Below are 13,333 nucleotides of genomic sequence, written 5' to 3' on the forward strand. Positions count from 1 at the left end.
TCTTAATTTTTTCCGCGGCTGTATATACAGTGGGGAAAATAAGTATTTGAACCCCTTGCGATTTCACAAGTTTGGCCACTTGCAAAGAAATGTGTGATCTATAATTGTAATGGTAGGTGTATATTAACAGTGAGAAACAGAATATCAACAAAAAAATCCAGAAAAATGCATTTTATAACATTTATGACTTTATTTGCATTTGATGCAAAAAATAAGTATTTGAACCCCCAAAACTGACCGACAAAAATGACTTAGTACTTGGTGGAATAACCCTTATTGGCAAACACAGACGTCAGACGTTTCTTGTAGTTGGTCACCAGGTTTACAAACATCTCAGGAGGAATTTTGGTCCACTCCTCTTTCCAGATCCTCTCCAAATCTTTAAGGTTGTGTTTTCAATGGGAGGGAATGAGAGAATGAGATTCAAGCCCAATATTCCATGTTACATGGCCCCATCCATAGTCCCCTTGATGCGGTGTAGTCGTCCTGTACCCTTGGCAGAGAAACAGCCCCAAAGCATAATGTTTCCACCTCCATGCTTGATGGTGGGGATGATGTACTCTTGGGGTCATATTCAGCATTGCCCCCCCTGTCAAACACGGCAAGTCGAGTTGATGCCAAAGAGCTTGATTTTGGTATCATCTGACCACATTCTGTCTCCCAATCCTCCCTAGAATCATTCAAGTGTGCAATGGTAAACTTCAGATGGCCCTGTACATGCGCTTCCTTGAGCAGGGGGACCTTGCGAGTGCTGCAGTACTTAAAAAAATTACGGCGTGGTGTGTTGCCAATGGTTTTCTTGGTGACTCCGGTCCCAGCTGCCTTGAGATCATTCACAAGCTCCCCCTGTGTAGTTCTGGGGTTATTCTGCACCTTTCGAATGATCACTGATTCCGCACGAGGGGATATCTTGCATGGAGCCCCAGACCTAGAGCGGGTGACAGTTGTTTGGTGTTGCTTCCATTTATGAATAATCGCACCAATAGTTATCTGCTTCTCACCAAGCTGCTTGCCGGTGGTTTTGTAGCCCATTCCAGCCTTGTGCAGGTCTACAATCTTATCTCTGACGTCCTTGGACAGCTCTTTGGTCTTGCCCATGGTGGTGAGGTTGAAGGTGTGAAGTAAGATTCTTTGGACAGGTTTCTTTTATACAGGTCACCAGTTGAGATCAGGTATACCTTGTTAGACCTAATGAGGACTAATCTGTGTGCTTTTTGGGCACATAACTGGCCATTGGGAGCCAGAATTCTTGCTGTTTGCTTGGGGGTTCAAATACTTATTTTTTGCATCAAATGCAAATAAAGTCATAAATCTTATAAAATGCAGTTTTCTGGATTTTTTTGTTGATATTCTGTTTCTCACTGTTAAAATACACCTACCATTTCAATTCTAGATCACACATTTCTTTGCAAGTGGTCAAACTTGCGAAGTCGGCAGGGGTTCAAATACTTATTTTCCCCACTGTATGTATATATAAAAAAATGTGTGTGTGTGTGTGTGTGTTTTGTACAGGCTCAACTTGGCATGTGTGAGGGTAAGCGTAGTTGTGTCCAGTGTCAGGCCTGGAAGACTGGAGAGAAGAAAGACGAGGAGGAGTGTAAGAAATGCCCCTTCACCATAACCATGGTGGACGAGCTCAAAGACAGTAAGGCTGATCTTCCTCTGTGTGTGTGTCACGTGTTATTATAGCTTACGAAAGCTAAGACTAAATCTAGCAGTGAAAACATTTGAAATAAAAATGGCAGTTAACGAAAATTAAATAAAAATAAACAATGCAAACTAAAACTAAATAGAATTGTTTGTAAAATCACCTTCATTTTCGTTCCCCACCTGTGTGTGCGTGTGCTTGTGCGTGTTCTTGTGTGTGTGTCTGCGTGTGCTTGTGCGTGTTCTTGTGTGTGTGTGTGTGTGTGTGTGTGTGTGTGTGTGTGTGTGTGTGTGTGTGTGTGTGTGTGTTTGTGTGTGTGTCTGTGTGTGTGTGTGTGTGTGTGTGTGTGTGTGTGTGTGTGTGTGTGTGTGTGTGTGTGTGTGTGTGTGTTTGTGCGCACGTGTGTGTAGGGGATCAGGTGCTTGAATCATGCACGTTCCGTGATGAGGACGATGACTGCACCTACCACTACACCGTGGACCTCCCCGCCAACCCCACTCACAAGGGCACAGAGGTGGAGGTGCTGAAGAAGAAAGGTGAGTCCCACGCGCACACACACACACACACACACACACACTCAAACGCTTGTGCACACCCACACACACACACACACACACACACACACACACACTCAAACGCTTGTGCACACCCACACACACACACACACACTCTCACTAACACACTTGTGCACGCACACACACACACACACACTCACTCACACACTTGTGCACGCATGCACACACACACACACTCAAACGCTTGTGCATGCGCGCGCACACAGACGTTTCATTGAGTTTACACACTATCACACACACTTATAGTGTTATCATGAAGAATGGTTACACACACATACACACACAAGTTAAAAACATTTATACACACACAAAACAACACGTGGTTGTTGTTTTGTGTTTTTCTGTTATTGTTTTGATGTTCTTAGTGGTGTGTTGTTTTATTGTTGTTGTTTTGATGTTGTTGTGTTGATGTTGTTGTGTTGGTTTATTGTGTTCTTGTTATTGTGTTGATGTTGTTGTGTTGTGATATTATGTTGTTGTTGTGTTGATGTTGTTGTGTTGGTTTATTGTGTTCTTGTTGTTGTGTTGGTTTATTGTGTTCTTGTTGTTGTGTTGGTTTATTGTGTTCTTGTTGTTGTGTTGATGTTGTTGTGTTGTGATATTCTGTTGTTGTTGTTGTGTTGATGTTGTTGTGTTGTCTGGGTGCAGAGTGTCCCCCTGCTGGTTTCCTGTGGCTCATTCCTCTCATCATGTTCCTCATGCTGCTCCTGGGGCTCTTGCTGCTCTGCTGCTGGAAATACTGCGCTTGCTGCAAGGTACCAGACACACACACACTCACTCACTTACACACACACACACACTCATTTACACTCACACACACACACACACACACACACACACACACACACACACACACACACACACACACACACACTCACTTACACGCACACACACACACTCACACACACTCACACACGCTCACACACACACTCTCACTCACTTACACACACACACACTCACTCACTTACACACACACACACACTCACTCACTTACACACACAAACACACGCACACACACACACACACACACACACACACACACACACACACACACACACACACACACTCACTTACACACACTAACACACACTCACTCACTTACAAACATTACACACACTCACTCACTTACACACACACACACACTCACTCACTCACACACACTAATCAGAGAGTCACAATTCTGATGCATTTGACTTTAAATCCCCAATCTTTTTCTCTCTCTCTCTCTCTCTCTCTCTCTCTCAGGCCTGTTTGGCGTTGCTTCCCTGTTGTGGCAGAGGTGAGCACTTGACTCTTTGCTTTATCCCTGAAGTGTTCAGTATTCTTCATTCCATGTTGGGTTCCATGTTGGGTTCCATGTTTGGTTCCATGTTGGGTTCCATGTTGGGAGCCATGTTTGGTTCCATGTTGGGTTCCATGTTGGGTTCCATGTGGGGTTCCATGTGGGGTTCCATGTGGGGTTCCATGCAGGGTTCCATGTGGGGTTCCATGTGGGGTTCCATATGGGGTTCCATGTTGGGTTCCATGTTTGGTTCCATGTTGGGTTCCATGTTGGGTTCCATGTTTGGTTCCATGTGGGGTTCCATGTTGGGTTCCATATGGGGTTCCATGTTGGGTTCCATGTTTGGTTCCATGTTGGGTTCCATGTTTGGTTCCATGTGGGGTTCCATGTTGGGTTCCATGTGGGGTTCCATGTGGGGTTCCATGTGGGGTTCCATGCTGGGTTCCATATGGGGTTCCTGGGGGGTTGCACCTGTTGCATTGTTGACACTGTTGAAGGTTTTAAACACAAAATGATGAATTAAAAGTTTTCTACAACTTAGGTCTGTAATCAGGTCTCAGTCCACCACGAGTCAACACGTGTTTATGTGTGTGTGTGTGTGTTTGTGTGTGTAAATCAGGTCGCACGGTGGGCTTTAAGGAGGACCACTACATGCTTCAGCAGTCCCTGCTGACCTCGGACCACCTGGACACCCCCATGGTGCGCAACGGCCCCCTCAAGAGCACAGACGTGGTGCGCTGGAAGATCACCGATAACGTGCACCGTGGACCCGACCACCCCCAGAACCAGGTCCAGCCCAACCCCAAAGAAACCAGTGAGTCATTTAGTCACGTCAGGCAAAGATCTTTTGAATGTTCTCCCAGTTATTGTGCTTATATGCTTTTCTCATGAGGGTGGGAAACAATAATGAAATGGGAAATTCAAAATAAAGTGTTCTAAGCTAATAATAAATTACCTGTGTATTTGTCTTAATAATATACACCACGTTCACCACATTCTTGAATGTGAACACGGTTTTGTGTTGTGCATTTGTCCTTGGGTTGAACCTCTCCCCTCCTCTCCTCCTCTCCTCTTCTCTCTTTTTCTCCTCCTCTCCTCCTCTCCCCTTCTCTCTTTCTCTCCTCCTCTCCTCCTCTCTTTCTCTCCTTCTCTCCTCCTCTCTCCTCCTCTCCTGTTCTTCCTTTCTCTCCTCCTCTCCCCTTCTCTCTTTCTCTCCTCCTCTCCTGTAGTCCCGTTCCCTCTCTCCTTGCGTCTGAACCGCCACTTCTCCGAGAGTCTGTCTCGCCCAGAGAGCCGAGACGCAGAGGCCCTTCGCCACGAGGTGGACGACAACGTGAGTGGCTTTTTATTTCTCTGTGTGTGTGTGTGTGTGTGTGTGTGTGTGTGTGTGTTTGTGCTAGCCAAGATGCGGAGGATAACATGAGTGTCTTCTGCTTGTCTATGTGTTTATGTGAGTGTGTGGGCTTGTCTGTGTGTATTTATGTGTGTTTGTGTACGACCATAAAACCCATCTGATAATACTGGCCACTGTATTGGGCTTGAATGTGCTCTTTATTCTGAAATGCAGCTGAATGAAGTGTTCAAGCAGATTCCTGGATCTCACAAAGTGGCCAGCACCAAGTTCAGGTGAGGAGAGATGATGACTGTATTTGTGTTCTGAAGTTAATATTAAGAGCCAGGAAAGTAGCAAAACCGTTATGAATTTCTTTTTAAATCTGTTTTATTTGCTATTCTTTTTCTCTTAGGACCCAACGAAATGCTGGCAAAAGGTAAAAACACACGCAAAAAACACCACTATTATAATCACAAACTCAATTTCAACTACTCTGAAAACGCATCTAGGGATAATGTCATGGGATAACGTCAATGGGTGATTCCTAATGTTTGCTCCGGGCTTTGGTTCCGTGTTCTGTAGACCGAACAACACTATTGTGGACACGGTTCTGGCAGCCCCTCGCTCCAGCTATCCCGACATCGTCAGGCTGACCAACAAGCAGGTCCAGGCGGGCAACTTCAGCAACCTGAAGGTGGTGCCAGGGTTCTACACCGTGGCGACAGACAGAGGTGGGTTGGGGTGTGGGGAGCTCGTCTCACACACACACACACACACACACACACACACACACACACACCGAAGGACAGAGAAGTGATCACTCATCACTGGAATGGGATGAAGGGCAATGAAAAACAAGGCCGAGATTAGAAGAAAAATTGGCCACACACCCAGGCTCTGATGCAGTCATCATAAGTCTTCAAAGGCTTTGGAATATAATACAGAATAGTAGACACACACACACACACACACACACCTGGCATATAAAACATGAAAGTATTTAACAAGCACTGACAAATGTGGACCGTAAGGATGGTCTTAGAGGAAAGGCCAGGAATTATTAGCATTGTTAGCATATAGTTATTAAGAAGAAGGGTCAACGCTGTAAATATAACTATAGAGTTTATATGTCTTTGCATACATTTGATGTTTTTGATGGCGGGTTGCGTCTGTTACATTGTTGACACTGTTGAAGGTTTTAAACACAAAATGATGATGATTTGATGCCAAATAAAGCTTATTATTGTGCATGTGTATGGCATCTAGTGAATAGTTTTAGTGACTTGTCTCCAGACTGTGAACCCTCATCACGAGCTGAACCACATGCTTTCATTCATGCAGTGCTTGACAGCTCTGTGTTCTTACATTGGTGTGTGTGTGTGTGTGTGTGTGTGTGTGTGTGTGTTCGTGCATGCGTGCCTCTGTGTGTGTGTGTGTGTGTGTGTGTGTGTGTGTGTGTGTGTGTGTGTGTGTGTGTGTGTGTGTGTGCATGTGTGCGTGTGTGTAAGTGTAGAGGCCACTGGAGCAGTGGAGCTGCAGGAAGGTGTGGAGTCTGTAGATGTGCGCGTGCCGCTCTTCATCAAAGACGAGGATGAGGAGAAGAAGCAGCTGCAGGTGGAGGCTGTGGAGGTGCCCGTCGGCATCGCCAAGATCGTCCGGCGCTACGTCAACATCACTGTCGTCAAAGAGCATGGTCAGAGCCTGCACACACACTCACACACAGGCACATACAAACACAAATGCACGCACACACACATGTACAAACACAAACACACACGCACACACTCAAACACACACACTCAAACACACACACACAAACACACATACACACACACACATACACACACACACACACACACAGACACATGTACATCCTCTTGCGTCTGAACACGTGCCTAGCACCATATGCTACCTCAAAAGGTTCTATGTGCATGCCTTTGTCTGTACATACATCAGTTAAATTGTAATAACCATCGTCATGTTACACCTTCTTGTACTATCATGTTTTAGCTGTGCTATCTGTTGTCTCTGTGATATTGATGTCTCTGTTGCAGTAAGTGTTAACTAAAATATTTAACTAAAAAGGGAACTTAAATGTGTGTGTGTGTGTGTGTGTTTTCCTCCTCTAGCCAAGAGCATCCTGACGTTCCTGCAGCCCTCGTACACGTACAGCCGCCAGGAGGGCGTGGCCAACATCCCCATCAGCCGCGAGATTGTGGAGGAAGGACGCACGCAGGTCACCTACCGCACCCGTGACCTCACCGCCAAGGACAAGAAGGTCGGGAGGGTCAAATCATTATAGGATCTCTCGCTGTAGAGAGGTCAGGGGTCAAATCATTATAGGATCTCTCTCTGTGGAGAGGTCAGGGGGTCAAATCCTCATAGGATCTCTCTCTGTGGAGAGGTCAGGGGGGTCATATCCTCATAGGATCTCTCTCTGTGGAGAGGTCAGGGGGTCAAATCCTCATAGGATCTCTCTCTGTGGAGAGGTCAGGGGGGTCATATCCTCATAGGATCTCTCTCTGTGGAGAGGTCAGGGGGTCTAGTAATGTGCTTTAAATAAATACGTGTTGTTAAGAGAAAAGTGTATTAGTATTCTAATAATGAGCTTTAAATAAACATGTGTTGTTAAGAGAATAGTGTATTAGTATTCTAATAATGAGCTTTAAATAATTACGTGTTGTTAAGAGAATAGTGTAGTAGTATTCTAAGAATGTGTTTTAAATAAATAAGTGTTTTTTTACAGAATATTGTATTAGTATTCTAATGATGTTGTTCTATCTCAGGACTATGTATCTGTGGAGGGCGATCTGACCTACCAGCCTGGGGAGACTCAGAAGATGGTACCAGTCAAACTGCTGGAGCTGGGGGAGAGCGCCGCCCTGCTGGACGACCGGCAGGTCAAGCAGTTTGTCATGGACCTGAGCAACCCGCGGCAGGGCGCCAAGCTGGGCCGATACCCACGCACCACCATCACCATCGCCGACAAGCCTGGTGCGAACACCATCTTTACACTCCATGCACAGAAAACACCACATGGACCAAGTCCCCTATCCCCCTCACAAGCACTCTATACCAACTCCCCTATCCCCCTCACAAGCACTCTATACCAACTCCCCTATCCCCCTCACAAGCACTCTATACCAAGGCCTGTTGCCCACACAAGCACTCTATACTATAATATACTATACTAAGGCCTGTTGCCTTTTCAGTGGTGCATCTGTGTGTGTGTGCGTGTGTGCGTGTGTGCGTGTGTGCTTGCGTGCGTGCGTGCGTGCGTGCGGTGTGAGTGTGTATCTGATTTACGCTGGCGTCTTGAGGGAAAGCCTGTTGCCTTTTCAGTGGTGCGTTTGTGTGTGTGTGTATGTGTGTGTGTGTGTGTGTGTGTGTGTGTGTGTGTGCGTGCGTGTGCGTGTGCGTGCTCGTGCGTGCGTGTGTATCTGATTTACGCTGGCGTCTTGAGGGAAAGCCTGTTGCCTTTTCAGTGGTGCATTTGTTTAACGTCACAAAAGCCTCACAAGGCTACATAGTACAAAAGCATACAGACTGTATGTGGTTGTGTAGCTTTTAAAAGTGGCAAACATATCGCAGAATAAATAACCCTGTTTTTACAACAAAGTTTGCTCCTGTGCTGAAGCCGTGTGTGGGGTCAGGAAGTGAAGCTCTCCGTGTTGTGTCTTCTCTCAGAGCCCAGCGTCATGATGTTTAAGAAGGGCACCCAGACCTTCACCACCTCCGAGCCTACGTACACCATCCCCGTGGTCCGCACCCGAAACCTGGAGGGCCCGGCCAGCGTGCACTGGCGGACCCGCAAGGCATCCCGCTTCGAGGTGTCCGGCCCGCTGAAGTTCAGCTCGGGCGAGAGCGAGAAGAACATCGTGATCGAGGCACGCTCCCATCCCGGCCCAATCAACACAGAGACGTTCCAGCTGGAGCTGTTTGAACCGGGTCCCAACGCCGCCATCGGAGATAGGAAGACCACGCTGGTCAACGTCACCGACCCTGGTGAGAGGTCACACACACACACACACACACACACACACACACACACACACTCACACACACACACACACACACACACACACACACACACACACACACCGTCGCACAGACAGACACCCACCAACAAGTCCTACACACGATGTATTATACGGGTGCCCCCACCGGATCAAATGCATATAGGATTCATCCATGTTTGATAACATCTGTCTATTTGCCTTATTAGTGCAAAGCTGTAATGAGTGTGAAGCTGGGACATCAATATTTCTTTATTGTATATACATAGATATAAATGTGTGGCTGAATGATCCTTACCAGTGTTGTGTTGTTGGTCCGTGTCAGGTGGCGATATGAAGACTGAGGGCCAGATCCCTCTGCAGACCATGGGCTTCCTGCCCCAGAAGAGTGTGTCTCCTGGAGGACTCCCCTTCTCCCCCGCCAACGTCAAGGCCCACGCCACGGGCCCCAAGAACATCCGCCTCAACTGGGCCCCCGCTGCTGGGGCCCTCGGCTACAAGGTGAGACTCCACAGTACACAGCTGGGAAATCCCCAATGGCTGCGCAGTGTGGGCCTCACAGGTCTGTTGCCTGGCCTGGCACAGGTCTGTTGGATGGACCCAAGTTGACTTCACTTAGAAAAAATTGAAAAATATCACGAGACCAATTGTCTCAAAATGTATAAGTTAATCTTATGTAGATTTGCAATATGCTCGTTTTTATGCTGGTGAGTGACAGGAATCAGAAACAACAATAATACTGATCTCTTCAGGTGTAAGATGAACAAGCTGGTGTGTCAGCAGATCTTTGTTGGTTAAAATCACTTTCTAAAATTAAACGTCTTTATCTTTCCTGCTCTTTTACATAATTGCTGAACGCTCATTCAGGTGAAGTACTGGATCTATGGCGACCCAGAGGAGAACGGCCAAGTGATTGATGTGAAGTCGCCCCAGGCCGAGCTGACCAACCTCTACCCGTACTGCGACTATGAGATGCGCGTGTGCAGCTACAACGCCATGGGCGAAGGGAGTTACAGTGACATGGTGGAGTGCCAGACCCTGGAGGATGGTGAGCAACTGGGCATGGTCAAGAGTCTAGAAATGTCCAGAAAGAGTGGTTTCCTAGCAACTTGGCATGCTCAAGAGTCTAATATAGTACAGAAAAAGTGGTTTCCTGGCAACTGGGCATGCTCAAGAGTCTAGAATGTCCCAGAAAGAGTGGTAAACTGAGCAGGTTTCTCTCTCTGAAGTAAACTTTCAAGAAAGTGTAGTATGCTTGAAGATGTAGTTTTCTGTCAGGACAAAGTCAGGCATGGAGGACCTCTTGTTCTCAACTCAGCTGGTCTTTCAGGAAATAGGCTTTTAAGAAATATGATGGTATGATACACTTTGAGCCGCTGCAGTAAAAATTAAGTTTGGGAGACCCCACAAAGCGTTGCTTTTCTATCCCAGCACCTGTGTCCTCTTTCAGCTCAGTATGCAGACTCCTCTTCTTCTTACAACTTTCATCTCTTCTCCTCTTCTCTCCTCCTCCTCTCTCTTCTCGTCTTCTCTCCCCCTGGCCTGGTCTAGGCCCCAGTGAGCCCGGCCGCCTCGCCTTTAACGTCATCAGCCCCACTGTCACTCAAGTGAGCTGGGCGGAGCCTGCAGAACCCAACGGTGTCATCACAGACTATGAGGTCGTGTACACGCCCATCGACGAGGACAGCAGTAAGCCCTCTTCTCACTTACAGCCTCTTACTGTAGAGTTACACATTTCTGTTCTTTAAATGAGATCATATTGATGCATAGGTTTTTGTATTTTTATAAAAAATAAAAAAAATAGAACAGTAAGGCATTTGGACTATGACCTGAGGAAATCAATGTTGTGGGGCATTGTCATTTTTATATATTTCAATAAAACCTTTAATGGCGACGGTGATGCCTACAACTCTGGTGATAATCACAGGAATGACATCAGGTCCCACTCCAGATAAGGGCCGTATGTAAACCAGATCAGATGCGATTCAAGTACGTTTATCCAGGCCTCCCGACTTGCCAACATCGTACATTTGTTACCAGTATTCCGACCACTAAAAGTCTCTTCAGATCTGTCAGTCTTCTCTATAAACATGGTGCAAGAGATTTGAGTTGTCCAGTTTTCCAGTTGTACTGGCATCACGGACACTCAACTTGGCACCATTGACACGGCACTAGAACCGGGTTTGACATGACTCGCTTGTCTCCCTTGTTTGAGCAGAGCCCGTGGGTGCCGACAAGAAGGTGAAGATTGATAACGCAAAGAAACGAATGCTGCTGATCGAAAACCTGCAGCGCAGCCAAACCTACCACTACAAGGTGCGAGCCAAGAACAGCGTTGGCTGGGGACCGTTCCGTGACGCCACTCTCAACCTGGCATCCCAGCCCAGCAGACCCATGTCCAGTACGTACCAGAGGAGGAGATCTTACTCAAATCAAAACAACTACTTTTTAAGCTTAGTACATTTCAAGATGGACTGTCTGAAAAAGTTTAAGGATAAACTACATGGAAATGCAACATATCTTGTAATTGATCCTTCATCTCTCTATCTCCCTCAACCCCCCCCCCCCCCCCATCCCGTCTCCAGTTCCCATCATCCCTGATATCCCGATCGTGGATGCGGAGGCCGGTGATGAGTATGACAGCTACCTGATGTACAGTAACGAGGTGATGCGCTCCCCTGCCGGCTCCAAGTGCCCCAGCGTTGCAGGAGACGGTCAGTACACCCTAGTGGCCGGACACAGTCAGTACACCCTAGTTTTTACCCGTGGATCAGAGTTGGTCCTGTGTCAAACCACATCAGGGCCCAATCCAGGCCAGATTAGGGCTATATGTGAACCACATCATGTCTCAATCCAGGCCAGATTGGAGCCGTATGTAAACCAGATCAGATGCGATTCAAGTACGTTTATCCAGGCCTCCCGACTTGCCAACATCGTATATTTGTTACCAGTATTCCGACCACTAAAAGAGGTTAGGGAGTAGCTTAACATAATACATGCCAGGGAAGTTATGGGCTGGGTCAAGATAGTGTATCACACCACCACAAAGGGGTGTGTTTTTTTCAGCATTATAATTATTACTACGCTGTATTAATAGTATTCAAACTAGAAAATGCATTTCCTGAAGGAAATACCAGTGCATGAAATGCAAAGGTTAAGAAAGGAAGAAGAAAAGAAAGAAGAGTGAAAGAAGGAAAGAAGAAAGGAAAGAAGAGTGTAAGAAGGAAAGAAGAGTGAAGAAAGGAAAGAAAAGTGGAAGAAGGAAAGAAGAGTGGATGAAGGAAAAAAGAAAGGCAAGAAGAGTGGAAGAAGGAAAGACAAAAGGAAAGAAGAGTGAAGAAAGGAGAGAAGAGTGGAAGAGGGAAAGAAGAAAGGAAAGAAGAGTGAAAGAAGAAAAGAAAGGAGAGTGAAGAAAGGAAAGAAGAGTGGAAGAAGGAAAGAAGAAAAGAAAGAAGAGTGAAATAATGAAAGAAGAAAGGAAAGAAGAGTGAAGGAAGGAAAGAAGAGTGGAAGAAGGAAATAAGGAAAGAAAGAAGAGTGAAAGAAGGAAAGAAGAAAGGAAAGAAGAGTGTAAGAAGGAAAGAAGAGTGAAGAAAGGAAAGAAAAGTGGAAGAAGGAAAGAAGAGTGGATGGAGGAAAAAAGAAAGGCAAGAAGAGTGGAAGAAGGAAAGAAAAATGGAAGAAGAAAATAAGAAAGGAAAGAAGAGTGGAAGAAGGAAAGAAGAGTGAACAAGAGTGGCTCTGGATGAAGAGATAAAGAGAGAGTGAAAATATTGAAAAAAGGAGATAAAAATGGAGTGAAGAAGAGAGATTGAGTGTGAGAGAAAGTTGACAGAGAGAAAGATGGAGAGATGGAGAGAAAAAAAAATAGAGAATGGATGGTGTCTTAATGTTCCTAGTTACAGTTAAATTGAGAGGGACAGAGAGAGAAGAGGTTCTTTGGATTTGGCACAGGTGTCAGTGAAGCATACTAAGGCAGAAGGCAGTAACTTCTATGTTAAAGCTCAGTGGTATGATAACAATGGAATAATGACCCTATTAATTAATCAGTAGTCATACTATTTCATTTATCACAATTACCAATACAATGATTATCACACACACACACACACACACACACACACACACACACACACACCATTGAATCATCACATAAAACAATGAACTTGAATTGTCACATGAAACACATAAAACATCTATGTCAGTCCATTGGGGTGTGTGTGTGTGTGTGTGTGTGTGTGTGAGAGAGAGAGAGAGAGAGAGAGAACGATAGAGAATGAGGCCCATTTTCCCCCTCCACATGCCCCCGCTCGCCAAGCGAAGTTACCCGATTTAGATGCACCTTTTTCGGACTAGCCACAGGCACTGGGTGGGGGAATAGCCCGATAGCTTAGCATATCTGCCATGCAATTCTAATGGTAATGCTACCTAGCTTGGTATGCTAACTGTCGGTAGCCTATACATCGTGAAATCAACCAA

The 13,333-nt window shown here is 46.0% G+C and overlaps 1 protein-coding gene across 1 annotated transcript in view; it reads left to right on the forward strand.

Annotated features, from left to right (window-relative positions):
* The window catches only part of itgb4 (integrin, beta 4), a gene marked incomplete at its 5' end in the record, with an annotated part of 36,771 nt that overhangs the window by 9,956 nt on the left and 13,482 nt on the right, over positions 1–13,333 (forward strand). The window contains 18 exons of the mRNA XM_080840199.1: positions 1,513–1,645; positions 2,059–2,184; positions 2,872–2,978; positions 3,469–3,502; positions 4,125–4,319; positions 4,735–4,838; positions 5,073–5,131; positions 5,251–5,274; positions 5,421–5,569; positions 6,352–6,531; positions 6,968–7,116; positions 7,625–7,832; positions 8,526–8,843; positions 9,180–9,355; positions 9,722–9,902; positions 10,406–10,543; positions 11,073–11,255; positions 11,440–11,568. Of these exons, the coding sequence (XP_080696325.1) occupies positions 1,513–1,645; positions 2,059–2,184; positions 2,872–2,978; positions 3,469–3,502; positions 4,125–4,319; positions 4,735–4,838; positions 5,073–5,131; positions 5,251–5,274; positions 5,421–5,569; positions 6,352–6,531; positions 6,968–7,116; positions 7,625–7,832; positions 8,526–8,843; positions 9,180–9,355; positions 9,722–9,902; positions 10,406–10,543; positions 11,073–11,255; positions 11,440–11,568 (2,593 nt within the window). The remainder of the gene's footprint in view (positions 1–1,512; positions 1,646–2,058; positions 2,185–2,871; positions 2,979–3,468; positions 3,503–4,124; positions 4,320–4,734; positions 4,839–5,072; positions 5,132–5,250; positions 5,275–5,420; positions 5,570–6,351; positions 6,532–6,967; positions 7,117–7,624; positions 7,833–8,525; positions 8,844–9,179; positions 9,356–9,721; positions 9,903–10,405; positions 10,544–11,072; positions 11,256–11,439; positions 11,569–13,333) is intronic.

This window comes from Sprattus sprattus (genome assembly GCF_963457725.1).
Source record: "Sprattus sprattus genome assembly, chromosome: 6".
In the NCBI taxonomy this organism is placed as follows: domain Eukaryota; kingdom Metazoa; phylum Chordata; class Actinopteri; order Clupeiformes; family Clupeidae; genus Sprattus; species Sprattus sprattus.